Source organism: Schistocerca piceifrons, chromosome X (assembly GCF_021461385.2).
Source record: "Schistocerca piceifrons isolate TAMUIC-IGC-003096 chromosome X, iqSchPice1.1, whole genome shotgun sequence".
In the NCBI taxonomy this organism is placed as follows: domain Eukaryota; kingdom Metazoa; phylum Arthropoda; class Insecta; order Orthoptera; family Acrididae; genus Schistocerca; species Schistocerca piceifrons.
Genome location: NC_060149.1, coordinates 516924700 through 516947187, shown reverse-complemented (window position 1 = coordinate 516947187; position 22488 = coordinate 516924700). Strand labels below are relative to the sequence as shown.

At 43.0% G+C, this 22488-nt stretch overlaps 1 protein-coding gene across 1 annotated transcript in view; it reads right to left on the bottom strand.

Annotated features, from left to right (window-relative positions):
• The window catches only part of LOC124722865 (mitochondrial pyruvate carrier 2-like), a 60596-nt gene extending 38657 nt beyond the window's left edge, over positions 1–21939 (bottom strand). Inside the window, exon 1 of the mRNA XM_047247996.1 lies at positions 21790–21939. Within this exon, the coding sequence (XP_047103952.1) occupies positions 21790–21874 (85 nt within the window). The 5' untranslated portion in view covers positions 21875–21939. The remainder of the gene's footprint in view (positions 1–21789) is intronic.
• Positions 21940–22488: the final 549 nt, after the last annotated feature.

The window sequence follows — 22488 nt, the reverse complement described above, 5'->3', positions numbered from 1 at the left end:
TGGTCCGCAAAACAGCCATCTCCTCACAAGATGTGCAGGTGGTGGATAAAAGTACGGAAAACCCAAAAACATTACGTATTACCTTGCCTAATACGGTGTAGGAAAACTTTTGGCATTCAATACAGCTTCCAGTCGTCTCAGAATGGATGAATACAGGTCCTGTATGGTTTTCAAGGGAATCTTGTTTGTTTTTTTTTAAATTTTTTATTTGGCCTCCAGGACAAAGGGATCTTATACTATTCTTCCTGCAAAATAGTGTTAAGTTAAGGTAACGATGATGGAAGTGGGTAGGAATCACGCACCCTTCTCCCCAAAGAGTCAATAGTATTAAGTTCTGGCGACTGTGTTGGCCAGGAGATATGTGACACGTCATCCTCGTGCTCACAAAACCAGCCCTGGACGATACGAGTTATATGAACAGGAGCCCTGTCGTCTAGGAACACATCATCACCATCGGCGAACAATCATTGCACCATTGGGTGACTCTGGTCAGCACCATGGAATGCAACGATGTGGCTACACACACGACTGAACACTCACCTTTTTTCACTCTTGGGGCGTAAACTGGGCCGGAAATTGGAAACAGTGTGAAACAAGACACATCTGACTAAGTACTCAGCGCTGTGGCGCAGTAGTTATCACACTGGACTCGCATTCGAGAGGACGACGTTTCAGATCCCCGTCCACCATCCAAATTTAGGTCTTCTGTCAGTTCATTAAATGCTCCAGGCAAATGCCGGTGGTTCCTTTAAAAAGGGCACGGCCGTTTTGACTTGAGCTCCGTCTCTAATGCTGCGCTGTCTACTGGACGTTAAACTCTAAATTTCCTCTCCCTTACCTCATCCGACCAAATGACTTTCTTCCATAGTCCAGGTTTTATGGCTTCGTGTACTACGTTTTCCTGTTACGAGCATTTGCATAATCGATAAGTGGTTTTGGAATTCCAGCTCCCCCTGCAGTTTCCTGCTTATGGAGCTTCTTTCCTGTTGTTTTGGTGCTGACAGGGTTCGCGATTGCGACGTCCAGTTCTGCAATGACTTCTGCAGCTGTTGTCCTCTTTATTTTTCGTCACAAGCCTCTTTAATGGACGTCCGTCACTATCGCTCAACACACGCTTACGTCTGCGTTGTGACTCACCGCATGGTGTACACTACTGGCCATTAAAACTGCTACACCAAGAAGAAATGCAGATGATAAACGGGTATTCAGTGGACAAATATATTATACTAGAACTGACATGTGATTACATTTTCACGCAATTTGGGTGCATAGATCCTGAGAAATCAGTACCCAGAACAACCACCTCTGGCCGTAATAACGGACTTGATACGCCTGGGCATTGAGTCAAACAGAGCTTGGATGGCGTGTACAGGTACAGCTGCCCATGCACCTTCAAAACGATACCACGGTTCATCAAGAGCAGTGACTGGCGTATTGTGACGAACCAGTTGCTTGGCCACCATTGACCAGACGTTGTCAATTGGTGAGAGATCTGGATAATGTGCTGTATCCAGAAAGACCCGTGCAGGACCTGCAACATGCGGTCGTGCATTATCCTGCTGAAATGTAGGGTTTCGCAGGGATCGAATGAAGGGTAGAGCCACGGGTCGTAACACATCTCAAATGTAACGTCCACTGTTCGAAGTGCCGTCAATGCGAACAAGAGGTGACCGAGACGTGTAACTAATGCCACCCCATACCATCACGCCCGGTGATATGTCAGTATGACGATGACGAATACACGCTTCCAATGTGCGTTCACCGCGATGTCGCCAAACACGGATGCGACCATCATGATGCTGTAAACAGAACATGGATTCATCCTAAAACATTACGTTTTGCCATTCGTGCACCCAGGTTCGTCGTTGAGTACACCATCGCAGGCACTCCTCTCTGTGATGCAGCGCCAAGGATAACCGCAGCCATGGTCTCCGAGCTGATAGTCCATGCTGCTGCAAATGTAGTCGAACTGTTCGTGCAGATGGTTGTTGGCCGGCCGGTGTGACCGTGCGGTTAAAGGCGCTTCAGTCTGGAACCGCGTGATCGCTACGGTCGCAGGTTCGAATCCTGCCTCGGGCAAGGATGTGTGTGATGTCCTTAGGTTAGATAGGTTTAATTAGTTCTAAGTTCTAGGCGACTGATGACCTCAGAAGTTAAGTCGCATAGTGCTCAGAGCCATTTTTTTTAGATGGTTGTTGCCTTGCAAACGTCCCCATCTGTTGACTCAGGGATCGAGACGTGGCTGCACGATCCGTTACAGCCAAGCGGATAAGATGCCTGTCATCTCGACTGCTAGTGATACGAGGCCGTTGGGATCCAGCACTGCGTTCCGTATTACCCTCCTGAACCCACCGATTCCATATTCTGCTAACAGTCATTGGATTTCGACCAACGGGAGGGGCAATGTCACAACACGATAAACCGCAATCGCGATAGGCTACAATCCGACCTTTATCAAAGTCGAAAACGTGATGGTACGCATTTCTTCTCCTTACCCGAGGCATCACAACATCGTTTCACCAGGCAACGCTGGTCAACTGCTGTTTGTGTATGAGAAATCGGTTGGGAACTTTCCTCATGTCAGCACGTTGTAGGTGTCGCCACCGGCGCCAACCTTGTGTGAATGCTCTGAAAAGCTAATCATTTGCATATCACAGCATCTTCTTCCTGTCGGTTAAATTTCGCTTCTGTAGCACGTCCTCTTCGTGGCGTAGCAGTTTTAATGGCCAGTAGTGTATATCCCCTTTCTCTGTATGTGGTATAAATCTCCAATGCGGTGCCTCCTGAACCATCAAACACTTCGACTATCTTGGTTACGGAAGCACCCACCATACGAGCACAAGTACTTCGCCCACGTTCGAATTCTCTTAGCTCCGACTTAACGCACTCAAAATTACACGGAACACTGTTCTGAGCACGACTGACACTTACAACATGTTCAGGGCATTGTGCAGGTGCAGTTCGTGGTTAAATACAAAACAATAACCTGCAGACGTGGCTAGTATCTACATCTACACCTACCTGATTACTCTGCAATTCACAATTAAGCGCCTGGCAAAGGGTTCATCGAACCACCTTTAAGCTATTGCTCTACCATTCCATTCTCAAACAGTTCGCGTGAGAAACGAAGACGTAAATCTTTCCGTGCGAGCTCTGATTTTTCATGTTTTATAATGACGATTATTTCTCCATTGTAGGTGGGCGCCAACAAAATACGAGGGTTGCAACTTAAATAGCGGCAACTACTTATTCACAACCGATACAAAAGAGTTACATGTTTGCACCTGTTACTCTCCTTCAAAGTAGTCACCAGCGTCGTGTAGAACCCGTTGCCAGCGATGTGGATGGCGTAGTATACCGTTAGCAGAGCCTGTTCTGTTGATGGTGCGAATGGAGCGGTCTACTGCCTGTCGAATCTCTGGAACAGTTCTGAAGCGAATGCCACGAAGTGGTTTCTTCATCTTCGGAATCAAATCAAAGTCACAATGACTTAAGTTCGGGGAGTATGGTGGATGGTTCAAATGGCTCTGAGCACTATGGGACTTAACATCTGTGGTCATCAGTCCCCTAGAACTTAGAACTACTTAAACCTAACTAACCTAAGGACATCACACACATCCATGCCCGAGGCAGGATTCGAACCTGCGACCGTAGCGGTCACGTGGTTCCAGACTGAAGCGCCTAGAACCGCACGGCCACACCGGCCGGCATGGTGGATGGTACAGCACTTCCCAGTCCCATCGACCGAACAGAGCAGCCACAGCTTGCGCTGTATGAGCCCGTGCATTGTCGTGCAAAATGATGGGTGGGTTGCGCAGAAAGTGTCCCCGCTTCTTTCGGAAAGCTGGTCGCAGGTGATGCTCGAAAAACGAACAGTAATACTGTTCACTGACGGTCTGCCGTGGAGGAACGTTATACTTTAGGATAAAATCATCACAGTCTTACACGAGAATCACCATAATTTTAGACCGCTCCATTCGCACCATCAACAGAACAGGTTCTGCTAACGATATAGTACGCCTTCCACATCGCTGGCAACGGGTTCTACACAACGCTGGTGACTACTTTGAAGGACAGTAACAGGTGCAAATATGTAACTCTTTTGTATCGGCTGTGAATAAATAGTTACCACTATTTAAGTTACAACCCTCGTATTTCCTCTCTCTGACGAAAAAGCTCGTGACTGAAATTTTATGAAAACATCCTGTCGCAACGAAAAACATCCTTGTTTTAATGATTGCCACCCCAGTTCGTGTATTATGTCCGTGGCACTCTCGCCCCTGATCCTCTCTAATACAAAACGAGCTGCCCTTCTTTGAAGTTTTTCAAGATCCACCTTCGGTCTTATCTGATGCTGATCCTACGCCGCACAGCAGTACTCCAGAAGAGGGCAGAGAAGCGTATGTCAGCAGTCCCTTTAGTAGACCTGTTGCATTTTCTAAGTTGCACTTTCACACAATGTTGTGCTCCACATGTACATTCCCAGAACTTTCTTTCTAAAATAAATCGCAGTCCTTGGTTTGCTTTCCCCACAACATTATCTATGTGATCGTTCCAGTTTAAGCTATTTGTGATTGTAATCCCTTAGTATTCAGTTGAATTCACGGTCTTTAGATTTGTGTATTTTATCCTGTAACCGAAATTTAGCGGATTCCTTTTAGTACTCATGTGGACGACGTCACAGTCTTCATTATTTAGAATCAATTGCCACTTTTCACCCCACCTGTATTTATGTTCAAGCATGTTTCCACATTTTTGTGCAGCCCCTGTAGGTGTAGACGTTGAAACGTAGATGATACAGTCCGCGCATGACGTCACTGTATTGAAGCCAACGCCTCTACTAGCTGATGGAAGAATTCTCTTTGCAGGCAGATTGTGGAAGAAATTTCTATTATTCTCGACTGCAGTATTTTCGACAAATAGTTTTTTTATTAAAGTGCTGAGTATTTTGAAACTTTAGTTAGCACCAGAAAATATGTCGAAGGATGTAATATTTCGTATCATCTTAAAGTTGTTTTAAAAATAAAAGAAAAGCGAACACATTTTCGAGATCAGCTCAGTAAATTCCAGGCTGAAGCTAAGGAGTGATATAGTTTCCGACAAGATGTAAGTGGTCTTCTATTTGAGAGCATTTTTTTAAACTGAGCTGTCCATCAATAGCAAGGTCGCCAGGAAGAGCTCAATTACTTAGTTTTAGACGAGGATGTGGGAGGAAACGGCTGCGACTTGTTTAAGGCGAAATATCGGCATAGCGCAACATCAACACGCAGAGTATCTGAAGACGCTTATGGGAAAACAAACTGCTTTTATTCAGTCTGCACACATATGTAATTTCAAAATGAGTAATTTAATACTATTAGCAAGTGAGAATCGACAAGCTGGATAATGAGATACTTCATTTTAATAGTGAATGCCACAGTCCAGTCAAGGACCTTCACAGATTCGTGAAAGCTAAAGTTGCATTTTCTTTGATTCATTACCTTGAACGCTGGCCTTTTGCGGTCGCATGTGCAACGTTATCGCACAAACAAATCACTTTTGGGGAAAGAAACATAGGTACAGCTACTCGGGTATTTTATAACGATGCTGTTCGGAATTTCCACTGGTAATCAGCAACATCTGAAGAGGTGAGAAACTCATATCGATTTCTGGAACCCAAATCTTATCTGATACTATACGACCTACACTTCAGATATCGTACAGATAGATTTTATGCGTGTTTCCCAGTCGCTGCTTACGTTCCACACCTTCTCAAAACCGAACTATGAACAGTGACACATTTAACAACTTTTTAAAATATATCCAGGAGTACCATAATAAGATATTTTAATGTATACAGTGGATGTACACCCAGCGGCACATTTAAAATCTACACTGATGCTCGAGATTGGATCCGAAGTTGCAACTTCGGCCTTACAAGGCAACGACGTGGCTCAGAAACACGGAGGACAGCGAGAAGAAAATGGTTTCGTTTCCTTGGGTCATTAGTTCTTCTGAGTTGTCCAATGCGACCCTTCATGATTTCCTCTCCTGTGCCACTCCCTTTATCTCAAAGTGCCACTTACACCTAATGTGCTCAGTTATTTGTTGGGTATATAGCAATCACTGTCGTACCTTACATTTTTTGGCCACTGTGGCTCCCTCTAGTACCACAAAAGTTTTTCGCTGATGTTGTAACACACGCCATATTCTTCTGTTTCATGTTTTCCGCGTATTCCATGAATCAGCGATTCTGTCGAGAACCTCTTCATATCTTGTTAGTCCACTTAATTTTCAGTATCCGTATGTAACGATAGATCTCAACCACTTCGACTATCTTATTTTTCGGTTTTCCCACAGTCCATGACTCACTTTCATACAGTGCTGTGCTCCACATGTACATTCCCGGAACTTCCTCTCTCAAATTAAAACTTGTATTTGATACCAGTAGATGTCTTTTGACGACGAATGCTCTCTTCGCCGGCGCTAGTCTACTTCTTATGCCCTCCTTGCTTCAAACGTCAGGCGTTATTTTGCTTCTAAGGTAACAGAATTCCTTCACTTCTTCTACTAAATGGTTTCCAATTTTGATGTTAAGTTTGTCAATAATCTCATTTCTGCTGTCTCTCCGTGCCTTTGTCTTTCTTTGTTTAACTCTCAATTCATATTCTGTGCTCAATAGACTATTTGTTCCATTCAAAGAACCTATAATTCTGAATCCTCTATCAACTTGTAAATTTTCCGCCCAACTCTTCCACCCTGAACTTATCCGAGTACCTACGTTGCCCGTAAACTTGATACTTGCCACCCGCTAGTTTCCTCCCTGCTCGCTGATCCTGGTGCTCTTCCACGCCTCTACCACCATATTACCCCAGCACTACACCTCCACGCTCTCCACATCCTCTCTCAACAAAATTTTCATCGCCTTTCCTTACCCGACCACGAAATCTGCCCTGATGCATGGCCGTCCTACCAGATCTAAAAGAACCCAACCTTCTCCCCTGGTCAGGTTTCCATTCCTCACCACTCACATCCTGAGCCTTGGTCCAAAACAGCATTCCTCTTCACTGTACCAAATCCCTCCTCCAAACATCCGCCCACACCATCACCCTCTTACGGATTACCCCGACTGCCCTGTTTCCATGACAATCCTATCCCTGGCAGTCTATATCCACTCATCACTTCAGATGTCCTTGTCTCTATCTTAACCAGTCAACACATCGGCTTTCTTTTCTTTTAACTTATGTATCTGTCCATGTATCTTTTACATATTGTGAAACATTCATTTTGTCATTTCATCTGTGTCAATATTTTAATAACTCACCAAATCAACATTTTATATTTTGACTTATTTATCTGACGATCTGTCTTTTTGTTGTGTCAAGCATTCATCTTTGTCAACCGACATGTCTAATTTTATGATATGTTTTAAAATTTTTACTGTCATATGGCTGAAGAGCAGCGATTTGTCTTCGCTGACAGCCCACATCCCGCCCATATGGGGCGAGTGGGATGAAATAATAATTAAGGAAAAAAAAACTGTGGTTCTTCCTCACTTTCTCAAAGTACAGCAATGTCCTCAGTGAATCTTATCACCGATATCCTTTCACCTTTAATTTTAATCCCGCTTCTGAACCTATCTTTTATTTCCTTCATTGCTTCTCGATACTCAGGATGATCTGCAAGCGTGGAATCACGGTTCTAAAACATAAACGGGTGGATAAACAGAAATGTAAAGTTAAGTAATATGAGATAGGAGACGAAGAAAACGTGTGAGGCAATGTTAACAATATGGCTACCATCTTGGAAGCCTTCATCTCGGATGATCCTTGTAATATTGAAATGGAAAGGGGGTGATTGACATATTAAATAGACAGACAACTCTCGAGTTTTGACTGATTTTTCTTCCTTACAAGTGACGTGAAAGAAGTTGAGGTTAACACAAGCCGAACACATTGAGAACACCCTGATTTCAACATAGATGCGCACCCGTGTTATCCACATTTGGCAGAAAACTGAGACCAGCCTACGTCATACCTCAGGGAGCGGATTGTTGACGTTTGAGTTCACACTCCGGTACATGTGTTGGTTAAAGTCCGAGCGGAATGCGTGAAGTGGGTAACAACAACCTTTCAAAGTGTTGGAAACCCGTCGAGCACATCCTGTGACCTTTATGTGTCATCATCAGCATTTGCCCTGTTGTGTATAAACTACGACGTAACTCGAGGATGCATAAAGTGCTCAAGTGAAAAACACCATTGTTTCAATCGTGCAATTCTCTATCTGTTTAATATCTCACATGTCCCTCCTTTCATTTGGAGATTACGAGTTGGATCTAAGACGGTGACTTCCAAAAAGGCCACCATGTTGGTAACATCCCCTCACAGGTTTCCCACCCTCTTCCGTTTCATACCACTCGACTTTAAATTTATGTTTATCCACCTATGTGTGTTTTAGAATGGTGGTTTCACACCTATGGACCACCCTGTACTGGCTGAATAGTAGAGGCGAAAGTTTACATCCCAGTCTTACGCTTATTTTAATCCAAGCACATGCTGTGTCTTGTTCTCCCATATACAATGCACCAGGAAGATCGGCATTTCTGTCACCTGAGAGAACAACGAAAGTGAAAATACTGTTGTGGTGGCTAGTCCTTTTTCTCGCCCCAAGCGCTCTCAATGACCGCTTGCAATCGAGGAGAGGTCCACGCGCCTTTGTGCTTTAGGAGATATATTGCGTCCTACAAAAGAACAAATACTCGAGCCAGTCGTATACCACTCATGTGGTAGGTAAGTGGGCGCTTTATTGTGGGAATGGCGTGAAGACCTCTCCGAATGTCAAGGAACACCGTATCTAACTGCTAGCCGCTATCTGCCGCTTGGCTTGTGTGCGTTTCGAGGACAAGCTGTGTTCACACGATCCGTCGTTACGAAAGCCTCGCTAATTTCGACAGAGGAGACGATTAACCTCGATGAAGGCCATGTCATTTCTGAAAAATAACACTCGTAGATTTCGAAGAATGAAGATTTGTACTTAACGCCCTGCCGACGACAAGAGGATTAGGGATGCATCCCCCGGAGGGTCTAAGTCATATATGACTTCGCTAGAGCTGGTCAGTGGATGCAGCTAACCAGAGAGTAATGGTCGATTCGTACTGAATGTGTACGGAACGAAAAGGCAAGCGACGTCACTGTCAAACAGCGATGTTTTCACGTTAGACAGAACACCAACACGTCACATCGCTTACCCCAATACCTAACGGTGAAAGTGAGGTTATAGGATACTAACCGTCATACAAAAAGTCATGATATAGTATCAGGATTAACCCTACATTACGAAAACCCTCGTAGAACCTATGATTGCAGTATGGTATAAAATGGACACTTTGTACTTAATTTCGTATGTAACGTACCATTGGAAACCGAATAATTGTAATTAATTAAATCGTAACCTATAAATTATGACTTCCTTTTAATAAAATGTGGACTAAACTTTACGATGGTTTGGCAGAAATGTAATATTCTCCCCCCCCCCCCCCCCCACCCACCGACTTTTAATGTTCTGGGTTTAAGGAGCTAGTAATGATAAAACTTATTAATGGCCAAAGCCAACTTTTTAACATGTATTCTTAACAATTTTCTATGGCAAGCTGCTGAGAAGCGAAATAATAGGACACCTATCACCCTAACAAGTCAGAATATCGATATTTATTTGGTAGAGAAAAATTGTCACATCAGACAGTATTTAGAAGGCAAAATATAGAGCCTATGTACTTTATCCATTGTGTTTTTTCCTTTCTAGGTACCAAATACCGTCAAAAACAACTGTATTTTTCTCCTTTAATGAAGCTGACATTTACACTGTTAAAAATAGATTATTTAATGAAAAGTGTTTCTTTAATTTGTGTACTGTGTACGATTTTTTCTTTGTATACGTATAATACAACTGTATGTTATACTATTTAAACTGTTTCTATCTATTAAACGTCAATTGTTATGTCTATTTACGCAACGGAATTTGTATCTGTTCATATAGTGTAGACTGATTGCAATGAAATGTTAGTTTCAGAGTTTGCGACCTGCACTATTTAATTTTGAACAATAAATTTCATAGCCTTTATCTTGAAACAGTGTTCTGGTGTATCATCTACGTCTGAAGAAGTATTCTCCTACACATATGTATGATATTTTCTTTGTTATCTACAAAATGATGGTGAGCTCTGATTGACTGCGTCGATCTAATTTTTGAGGATGATTCGTGGGAAGGTGATTAAATGAAAGAAAAGGCCTATAGCCTATTCATTCTCTTTTGAGTTATAGCTTATTATTTCAACTTTTTGGCGACGCCAACTGTTATCATTCAAATTAGCATCGACTGCACCACGCTGTATGACAATGTTCAACATTTTATCAAATATTTTTTCTATATTTTTTTCATGTGCACTAGTAGCCTCTCAAACTCGCAGATGTTTCAATATTTCTGCGTGCACTCCCATGTCAATCGTCATCGTTCACACGAACTTCAGACCCCCTCGGCTTCCTAGCGCTGTCTCTTGTGCTGTGACAATACTCTAGCTTTCTTTCAGGGGTTACACTGGTACATTTCACGTGATTTGCCAATGAGTGCAACATTCTTCTAAACAATCTGTTCTTCTTAATAGTGCTTTTGATCATACAACTGCTGCATAAAATTGTGGCTGAGTTCAGGGTGAATTTAAATATTACTTCACATATACAAAATTTTAATTATTAACCAATTAATAAAATGTGAGGTGTCGTCGGAGGTTTTCGAGGATATAGTTGCGTATGCATTAGTGATATCGCATGGATCCCGCGGAGAGTGGTTTCTGGCATGTGAGGAGAAGCCAGAAATGCACACTTTAGTGCAAATATCCTGAAATGACCTTAATTTTTCTATATTAAGATGTTAATCCTAATTATAAAATTGCTTAAAACTTTAGCCGGCCGCGTTGGCAGAGCGGTTCTAGGCGCTTCAGTCCGGAGCCGCGCGACTGCTACGGTCGCAGGTTCGAATCCTGCCTCGAGCATGGGTGTATGTGATGTCCTTAGGTTAGTCAGGTTTCAGTAGTTCTAGGGGACTGATGACCTCAGATGTTAAGTGCCATAAGGCTCAGAGCCATTTGAACCATTTGAACTTAAAACTTTGAATGTAAGAGTTTCTTTGAAGATACTTTTCAGTGCATTAGAATACTTTTCAGTGCATTTGAATACTTTTCATTGCTTCAAAAGGTGTTGCCTAACAGAAAGTTCTTTAATTCAGTCTTAAATTCCACCAAATTATCTTCTTGGCATTTAATCTGCTCTGATAGGTTCTTGAATACATGTGTAGCCATGCATCTGACTACATTTTGTACTTCTGTTAACCCGCTGCAGTCTTTGTTAGCAGATGTTTTTGGTAGTAGTGTTATGTTACCGCTTTTCACTATTTTTTGTGAAAAGAGAATTATTGACAGTGACAAAAGCCATTAATACATATTTTGAAGTGGTTGTCAAAATACCCAGTTTTCTGAAGAGGTCTCCGAAGGACGTTTTTCGATTAGCACCAGATACAATTTTTGTAACACACTTCCATATTCTGAAAATACTGTCCCTGTAAGTTGAGTTTCCATTTCTTGTGACCTACTTTGCTCGTAATGATAGTAGTAAAATATTTTTAACAATTTCTTAGAGCCGATGAAATTTTTCTGCTAGTTATTGGAATATTCTTAGCGCACTCTCCAGGCGAAAAGAACCATACTCCTATTAGTTTAAAGCTTATGGTGATCAATACGCCTTCCTGCGCCCTCGCAACAGTTTTATCTTCTTAGAAAACCAAATCCGTTTTGGTCCTATTAAACGCCAAGCACTTTTTATACAGAATTCATTATTACGAGATTGGACGCTCTGTTCCAGTGAGATAAAAAACCGCAGTAGATTTTAGACGTTTTGTCTTCTTCTCTGCATTGCATATCCGTCTGAAGAACATATAAAAATGAAACGTTCTGGGGAGAGTTTTCTGTAAACGTATCAACAACTTCTGACGAGGCTGTCATCTTGTAATTAGCTGTGGAGAATCTACGTAAATATCTTTTTATTTTATCTATCCTTATTTTATTTTATCTATCCTTATTTTATTTTATAATATTTAGTTGTCAGTACAACAGTTGTTCTGAATTACAAATATATATGTTAAACCTCAGGATTTCGAAGTATAAGCATGTAATCTTTGTCGTGAATGCTTGTGAGTAGAGAGGCCGCTCGCTGTTCTTTGTGTATCATGATGCTGTCAAAATGTCGTGTGTCCTAAATTAACACGATCAGCGACCATCTATAAATAATCGGTGAAACTTGATTTTCAGCTGAGTGCTACAAAGACGGTTTCGGGAGAACTGTGGGCACTAAGTACATACATGAGTGTTTATTTTACTGACCAAACAAATTGAGCCAGAAAAATTATTCCTTTTACGGGGATATAAATTTTCTGTGGGGAGCAGTCGAAGTTGGTTCAAGAACGATAGTGTCAGATTCCCACACTCCGCGAGACACGCCGGAGAAGTTTTCTAAAAAAGGAAGAAAGATTTAAGCTTAGCTTCTTTCGACAACGGAATTATTCGAGGTGGAGCACAAAGACTGGCAGGGAGTGGATGGGAAGGAAATTGGCCGTGTCCTCTTCAGAGAAATCGTCCCGGCATTTCCCTTAAGTGATTTAGGGTAACCACGGAAAACTTAAATCTGGATGGCAGGCCAAAGAATTCAACGTAGGTCTTCCCTAATGCGATTGCAGTAACTCAAAAGCACTGCTCCACAGAAGCCTCGACTTGAACCCAGAACGCTGATGCACAGTTCAGTGCTTGTATGCCCACGCCTTGGCGGTCGAATACTGGCGATGAAACTTTCTGCGACGAACTGAGATGAAAAACGGTTACGTACGCGCAGAGTGCACCACATTAGCATGCCTTAGGGACCCCGGCTACCGTTTAATGTGCACGAAGTTCGCATATTCTGCAAGAAAAAAGACACACCGCTTTCTTTCCTAAAGAATAAGACGGATGTGATATAACTTTCCCGGCAGAGTTGATCACGACGTACAGGTCATTAAGCAGAGAACAAACAAAAATTGCTACTCAAGTTATATGCGCGCAGTTAACTGTAATTCTGTTTTAAAACGCGCATTGTGTGTGCATTGTACCCGTCATCTCCGAAGTCTGCAGGAAGCCATTATGTTAAAAAGTGAATTACACATGTCGGCCCGCGCTAAGGTCATTGCGCAACAAGAGCGGCGGGCGTATTGTCAGAAAAGAGTACATGTTCTGGGATTCTTGCCGACGCAGTTCTACTGCGGTGTACGGATGACACGGGCATCGCACTGTGAGAGTGAAATGGCGCAGCAAACTGGGATTGTACTCCAAAGTTGAAGTTCGCGGTACAGTGCGATTCCTGTGAGCAAATTCTGTTGGTATGTCGACCAAATTCAGTGTTGCATCGACCCATGGTGAAATGGTGTCGACAATTTGACTTGGCCACACAAACGTGGGTGATGCTGATCGTCGACGTCGACGTCGACGTCGATCACAGACGGCCATGTCCAGGCAGTCGAAGAACTGATTCGCTACAATCGGAGATTTTCCAACTATGAAGACGTCCTTTCGGGGGTTATCAAGTGGGTCTGCGACAAAGGAGCAGATTTCCGTCGTCGCGGGATTGAACGACTACTTTAACGTTCCGAGCGTTGTTTGCAGGAACTTGGCGATTGTGTTGAGAAACAGTGTCACGTATTTCTGTCACTTACAAATACAGTGCAGCATTCAATAAAAGTTACTTGGTCTGCCACAATAAAAAAAAGAAAGATTAGCGACTAACGTTCTGGTGATACCAAGGTCATTTCAGACGGAGCATAAGCTCGGACTGTTTCGAGGATGGGGAAGGAAATCGGCTGTGCCGTTCCAAAGGAACCATCCTGACATTTGTCTGGAGCGATTTAGGAAAATCACGGAAAACCTAAATCTGGATAGCTGGACGCGTATTTGAACCCTTGTCTTTGCTATTCTGACTTCAATGGCCTGCGATAATAATGCGTAATTTACTTTTTGAAGTCACCTCATATCTTTACATACATGCATAAGTGAAATGCTGCAATACGCAAGGCCTTTTTCATACAGCGTAAATTATCAATGCCACAAATGATTACTTGCTATTAAGCGAGTGAGTAACTCTTGTAAGAATACATTAGCCATAATTATATCATATTCTATCTAGTCTCTGTGCGTGCAGTACGAAAAATAGCTGTTACGTCAAAATTATGTAATGTATCAGAAGTTGAGTCGGCAGGGCTCTAAAAACATAGCGCATTTTAACAAAAATCACGATTTGCGACTGAAGGAGAGCTATTCTCCTTTCACTCTTCAGGAAAGTAACATAGTCATGTTAACAATACGAACCACAATGAGTAAATTAAGAATTATCTGTATGCCATATTTTTGGAACGTCGAACATTGATTGATCACACGCAAACCGACAGTAGCTAGCAAGATATCAGCACCGGACGCCGAGTATTGTTCATTCGTCCATGCTGAATTTTCTTTGTGCACACCACATACGATACCTCATTTTCACGGTCGAGCTGGCCCAGCGTCTGTATTATCAGCTCGAATTAGTTAGGAAACAGCACTCCATGTTCAGATGGTACACCGCACCCCTAAAACTCTAAACTTACCAGTGAAAGAGCAAAGTATCTCAGCAGTTAAGCCACTAGCTGAGTGGGACTCAAAGTTCCGAGCAGCTATCTAGACATCGGTTTTGCAGTGAATTCTCTATACCGTTTCAGGTGAACACGAGAATGTTTCCCTTGGAAATGGCCGCGCGTGGTAGCCGCGCTGTCTAGGTGCCGGTGCCTTTCCACGGTTCGTGCGGCTCCCCCCCCCCCCTCCCCCCCCCCCCCCTTCGAAGGTTCGAGTCCTCCCTTGGGCATGGGTGTGTGTGTTGTCCTTAGCGTAAGTTAGATTAAATTAGATTGAGTAGTGTGTAAGCCTAGGGACCGATGACCTCAGCAGTTTGGTCCCACTGGAACTTACCGTCATCTTTGGAAATGGCGTGGCTTTCCCATTCCTTGTCCATTCCGAGCTTGTGCTCCGTCCCCACTGACATCGATGCCACATTAGACCCATATTACTTTATTTCTTTCTTCTTCACCAGCGCACGGGTGGTTTAGCGCGACACATGCAGTGTTGTGTGTCTCCGTCTGATGTGTGTACATCTTTTTACAGTGACGCTAGGCTTATTCACGAATATGCTCACTTACTACAGCATATCTGAAGAAGGAAATCGTCCTCTATGAAAATTAACATGGACTCCGCAAACATGGATCTTGCGAAACTCAGCTCACTCTATTCGGCTGTGTGATCCAGGATATTGTAGACAAAGGCGCCAAGGTTGATGGCGTGTTTCTTGTCTTAAAGTGGGCGTTTTAAACAGTTCCCAACAGTCGTGCCGGCCGGAGTGGCCCAAGCGGTTCTAGGCGCTACAGTCTGGAACCGCGCGACCGCTACGGTCGCAGGTTCAAATCCTGCCTCGGGCATGGATGTGTGTGATGTCCTTAGGTTAGTTAGGTTTAAGTAGTTCTAAGTTCTAGGGGACTGATGATCTCAGCAGTTAAGTCCCATAGTGCTCCGAGCCATTTGAACCATTTTGAATAGTCGTGTAGTGAAAAAATACGAGCCTACCGAGTATCGGAAAAGGTTTGTAACTGGATTCAGGGCTTTCTCTCAGACAGAGCTCAATACGTCGCTCTTAATGGGACAATATCGACAGATCCAAAATATATAAATAATCTAGTGGATATCGCCGGAAACTTCATGAGGCTGTTTGCAGACGATGCGGTTGTCTGTAGGAAGGTAGCAGCGCCAGAAGACCGTAGCGAGTTGCAAGAAATACCTACAGAGGATCTACTATTGGTACAGGAAGTAGTGGTTGACCATAACGTAAATAAAATGTAGCGTTTAGCGTATAAAGTGGCAAAAAAGATCACTACGGTACAATTACACTACTGGCTACAAGTCACGGCTAACAGCAACATCAGTAAGTTACATAGGAGTAGGACCGACCTAAAGTGGAATGACCACATAAAACAAATTGTAAGTAAAGCAGATACCAGGGTGAGATTAATTGGAAGTGCCTTACAAAACACTTATTCGCCCGATGCTTGAGTGTTCCTCATCTGTCTGGGGCCGTTACGAGTTGGGATAGACAAGGCCCAAAGAGGAACAGCGCAGTCTCTTAGTCGATGCAAAAGCATTGCTGAGATGCTCAACAAACTCCTGTGATAGACGCTACAAGACAGCCGTTGTACACCACAGAGAGTATACGATTGAAGTTCCGAGAGAGTATATTACTGCATTTTACTTCCTCCCACATACAGTTTCGCGAACTGACCACAACCAGAAAATCCTACGAATTACACGTAATGCGAAGGGTTACTGATAATTATTATTCCTAAGCGCCATTCGCAACTGGAACAGGCAAGAAGGTGTAGACAGATACCGGAAGTACCTTCGGCCCGACATCGTAAGGTGGCTTATACAGGGTGTTACAAAAAGGTACGGCCAAACTTTCAGGAAACATTCCTCACACAGCTCACACACAAATAATGTTATGTGGACATGTGTCCGGAAACGCTTAATTTCCATGTTAGAGCTCATTTTTGTTTCGTCAGTATGTACTGTACTTCTTCGATTCACCGCCAGTTGGCCCAATTGAAGGAAGGTAATGTTGACTTCGGTGCTTGTGTTGACATGCGACTCATTGCTCTACAGTACTAGCATCAAGCACATCAGTACGTAGCATCAACAGGTTAGTGTTCATCACGAACGTGGTTTTGCAGTCAGTGCAATGTTTACAAATGCGGAGTTGGCAGATACCCATTTGATGTATGAATTAGCACGGGGCAATAGCCGTGGCGCGGTACATTTGTATCGAGACAGATTTCCAGAACGGAGGTGTCCCGACAGGAAGACGTTCGAAGCAATTGATCGGCGTCTTAGGGAGCACGGAACATTCCACCCTATGACTAGCGACTGGGGAAAACCTAGAACGACGAGGACACCTGCAATGGACGAGGCAATTCTTCGTGCAGTTGACGATAACCCTAATGTCAGCGTCAGAGAAGTTACTGCTGTACAAGGTAACGTTGACCACGTCACTGTATGGAGAGTGCTACGGGAGAACCCGTTGTTTCCGTACCATGTACAGCGTGTGCAGGCACTATCAGCAGCTGATTGGCCTCCACGGGTACACTTCTGCGAATGGTTCATCCAACAATGTGTCAATCCTCATTTCAGTGCAGATGTTCTCTTTACGGATGAGGCTTCATTCCAACGTGATCAAATTGTAAATTTTCACAATCAACATGTGTGGGCTGACGAGAATCCGCACGCAACTGTGTAATCACATCATCAACACAGATTTTCTGTGAACGTTTGGGCAGGCATTGTTGGTGATGTCTTGATTGGGCCCCATGTTCTTCCACCTACACTCAATGGAGCACGTTATCATGATTTCTTACGGGATACTCTACCTGTGCTGCTAGAACATGTGCCTTTACAAGTACGACACAACATGTGGTTCATGCACAATGGAGCTCCTGCACATTTCAGTCGAAGTGTTCGTACGCTTCTCAACAACAGATTCGGTGACCGATGGATTGGTAAAGGCGGACCAATTCCATGGACTCCACGCTCTCCTGACCTCAACCCTCTTCACTTTCATTTATGGGGGCATTTGAAAGCTCTTGTCTACGCATCCCCGATATCAAATGTAGAGACTCTTCGTGCTCGTATTGTGGACGGCTGTGATACAATACGCCATTCTCCAGGGCTGCATCAACGCATCAGGGATTCCATGCGACGGAGGGTGGATGCATTATTCTCGCTAACGGAGGACATTTTGAACATTTCCTGTAACAAAGTGTTTGAAGTCATGCTGATACGTTCTGTTGCTGTGTGTTTCCATTCCATGATTAATGTGATTTGTAGAGAAGTAATAAAATGAGCTCTAACATGGAAAGTAAGCGTTTCCGGACACATGTCCACATAACATATTTTCTTTCTTTGTGTATGAGGAATGTTTCCTGAAAGTTTGGCCGTACCTTTTTGTAACACCCTGTATAGTATAGATGTAGGGAAGTGTAGGGTGGTTTATCAGTTTGGTAATTGCTTCTCCCGATGTTTCTGGTGCAAACGTCATATCGTGAAAAATCACTTTTACCGGACATCAGTGGTAAGTTGTACAATGTTGTTGTTATTGTTGTTGTTGTCATCAGCCCAAAGACTGGTAAGGTGGAGTCTTCAACGCTAGTTTTCCTGGAGTAAGTCTTTTCATATTTGCATAATTATTGCACCCTACATCCGTTTCAGTTGTCCACAGTATTTAAGCCGTAGTCTCCCCATACAGTTGTTACCCCCACGGATTCTTTCACTACCAAACTGACGATTTCTTCACGGCTTAGGAGGTGTCCTACAAGCTATCCTATTTTTTTTAATAAATATGGGTCATAAAGCTCTATTCTCAATCGTTATATTCTGTATCTCTTCATCAGTTTCTCGATCTACCCATCTAAGTTTCAGAATTCTTCTACAGCACGACATTTCAAAAGCTTCTATCCTCATCTTGTCAGTACTGTTTATCGTCAAAATCTTACTTGTCTATAACTCCTCACTCCAAACAAATGCTATCAGGAAGGGCGTTATAACAAATTTATGTTCGATGTTAACATATTTATCTTTTGCAGGGATGTTTTTCTTGCTGGCGCTGCTCGCAATTTTACAATGATAAACTACCGAGAAGTGATGCTTCAAGTGAATTAGACAATGAACATCGAGGTGGTGGAAAAAAAAGCTTGCATTATATTCCCGGAAGGATCCTCAGAAAATTATGAAAAAAAAGAGTATTTCGAGAAAATAAGACACCCTTGGATCGCTTAAAAGCAACTGCTCACATGCAGTGATTCACACCGTTCCGAAATAGACGATTCTCTAGCATAAATTTCTTTACCTGTCTCGTATATCTTTTTCTCACATACTGCGTGTTCCAAGAAAGCGTGGCCGGAGTTTTTATCTTTGTTCTCCGCCTTGAAATTAGTATTCCGCCAGTAGTGGTAGCAACGTCTATGTTGACGAATTCTTTTGGTTATATGTCACATACATGCTGTTGAAAGCACACTGTACCAATTTCGACGCTAAATTCCGTGCGGCTGGGGCCTGTGATACAGGTAGGCGCTCAGCCAAAGTTGGTAGTAAAGAAGAAATGTGATATTACCGCGAAGAGAAGTACGAAAATGCATACGTGTTGACAACCTCTACCGTTATTTCTGCGTCTGATACAATGTTTGCAAAATACGAACACACACACACACACACACACACACACACACACACACACACACACAGACACACACACAAACACACAAATATGAGTTTACATGATTTGCTAGCAGATGGCATAGATGATACTCTCGTAATTTAACAAAGTTATATTTAGTTTGGGTGACTTTTTCTTCTCTAGCACCTGCCTTTCTTGCGAAATACTGATCAAAACTTTTAGTACAGAATATTATTTATACATATGGAGTAAATAAGAAAAATAACACAACGAACTGTGATACACTACTTCCGCATTCGATGCTGACTGCGAACAAGTGTTAATGGTCTTACTGCTTATGGAGTAAAACTTAATTGCGGTACTTCATGAACGTTGGGATATTCAAGAATTCCGCGTTTATTCCAACGGTTAGGTTCTATTAGAAGCATTTAGCTGACGGATTAGTTAGATTTGTTACGAAAATTGCTTGGCTAGTGGATCCTCTGAAATGTCAAATTCTTCTTTTTATCTACAAAATTTCATTTACAGACTTGAAGCAGTTCACGTCTTGATTTTCACATACAATGATGTGGGCTTACCAATTTCGGCCGGGCGGGGTAGCCGCGCTGTCTCGGACGTCTTGTCACGGTCCGCGCGGCTCCCCTCGTCGGAGGTTCGAGTCCTCCCTCGGACATGGGTGCGTATGTCGTCCTTAGCATAAGTTAGTTTGAGTTAGATTAAGTAGTGTGTAAGCTTAGGGGCCGATGACCTCAGTAGTTTGGTCCCATAAGACCTTACCACAAATTTCCAACTTTGAAACAAATTTTCGTGCATTTTACGCATATATAAATTGCATTTTCCCTCTTTGCGGCTTTCATCAACACAGTCTCAACCCAATTATGCGCAATATTCTCTCAAGTGGAGTGCAAATGTCACTCTCAGCACGTGGTTCCAGAAGGAAGAGGAACGTTGCCAGGGTGCGCATTAGGAAAGGTAATTGTAAGTATCTTTTATGTAATGCATAAATCAGGACGTAAACTGTTTTAAATCTAAACTTAATTTTTCGTGATATATTTCAAATTGCTCATACAAGATAGTTTTGAAACAGAAGACGAAACGCGTCTGGGACAAAAAAATAACGTAACAGCAGGTATGATGCCGTTGTTTACAATAAGCAAATACAGTGAAGCCTCACTAATTCGGACAAACTTACGAGTCTCAGTCTGAATTACTGAAAATCAGAATAACAATTGTTTTTGGTAAAATAGTTATCTGAAGTTATAACTAGGAATATACAGCGTATGTAGTGGTTAAATAAAAACTAAGTTAACTGTAATATTACGTGAAAGACTGTCACTATATTTAATTTAAGAGCAACTAATGTAATGGCATCACAATAACGAACAATAAGATTAAACAAATTAAAGGCACGGTACATAAACCGATACATTACTATATGTTTACCAAAGTGAAAATCTATAATGTTACTTTAAACATCTGTGACGTAGCATGTGAAAGTTGCTGAACTGGACGGGTTACTCCTGTAACTTAAATATCAGATCTGAAGATGGTTCTGAATGAATCGAAACCGGTCATATGAATAATAAAAAAAATTTGCAATCAAGACGGATTTAAAGTAACATTATAAAATCACTGATTGCTGTTATCCCATAAGACATTATGTCTGTTTTTGCAAAGTGAAAATCGGTGCTTTAGTGGAAATTTCTATGCTACATTTACTCTACAACGGAACTTACTTTACCAGTTAATTGTTGCTGTCATCTGGAGCTATAATGATATGGTCTATAGCAGCCAAAGAGGCACTACTCTCTCACGATGATACCACGACAATATTTTCATCCCCAATACCTCCCGAAGTTCATGATTTATATCTATACCTAACACTCATCTTGGTTGCTGTACTGTGTTGCATGACACTTCAATGCACTTAAGCGATCACACAGATGTAAATTAACACAGTTCGTTATGCAGCCTTCAGTAAGCGAACTGTGCAGAATTTGACGTTGTTGCGTATTTGTTACCAACAATAATACACACAAACGTTATTCACTACCGGCCATAGCTGAAGCGTATGGGAAGGGAGGGGATGTGCAAATATTTTCAACAAATGAACTGTCTGGTACGTTAAGGCTTCGTTTCACTTCGTGAATTCCGAATTAGCGAAGGTTTCATGTATAAAATTTATGCAGCTGAAGTGTAAACGGCCATTCCGAAGAATTTGTTCGTAAAGTTTCAGCTAAATAATTTGGAATGGCATGTTTTGGATCACCGTACGCTGCTGTTAAACCACTCTTACTTATGGACTAACTATCGTCTGTCTCGTTCCGTTCCGTTGGCGGTCTGTGTGATTTGAAATGCATTGTGGAACGTTTTGACCTTCTGTTCCATCCCGTCAAGTGTGAAACGATCTTAATGTACAGTGGGCAGAGAGACAGCGTACCTGCAGGGTGCTCCCAAAGAGGCCGCAGCTTGGGGGGCACACGCTTGTCGAAGAAAGCGATCGTCCTCAGGTAGAGCTGCGACATGCTGGCCAGGGCGACTCTGCGCTCCTTTCCAGCCGGTCTCTATATAAAGGCCGCCCGTTGCGCGTCCGCCGAGTATCTGTCAACCAACAGCGCTTATCGTCGCTCGAGAACCCGTCCAAGGACGCCGGCTTGTGGTATTCCATGGCTTGGGGGGGGGGGGGGAGGGGGGGGGGGAGGCAGAGCAGTTTCTTGGCGCCTGGCCACTCTCACCATCGTGCAGGAGCAGTCCCTGCGATGCGGAGGATAATTCCATATTCCTCAGATAATTTGCACGATTTGATGTGGATTAGGACAGCTTACAGGGTATGTATTGAGCTATTACGAGGATCTTACCGGTGGGTTCTTGCGCGCAGCTACAGGTGCTCCGCATAAGGTAAAAGTTTTGTAGATCTCTTTCAAAAAAAATTCAAATAGCTCTGAGCACTATGGGACTTAACATCTATGGTCATCAGTCCCCTAGAACTTAGAACTAATTAAACCTAACTAACCTAAGGACATCACACAACACCCAGCCATCACGAGGCAGAGAAAATCCCTGACCCCGCCGGGAATCGAACCCGGGAACCCGGGCGTGGGAAGCGAGAACGCTACCGCACGACCACGAGATGCGGGCA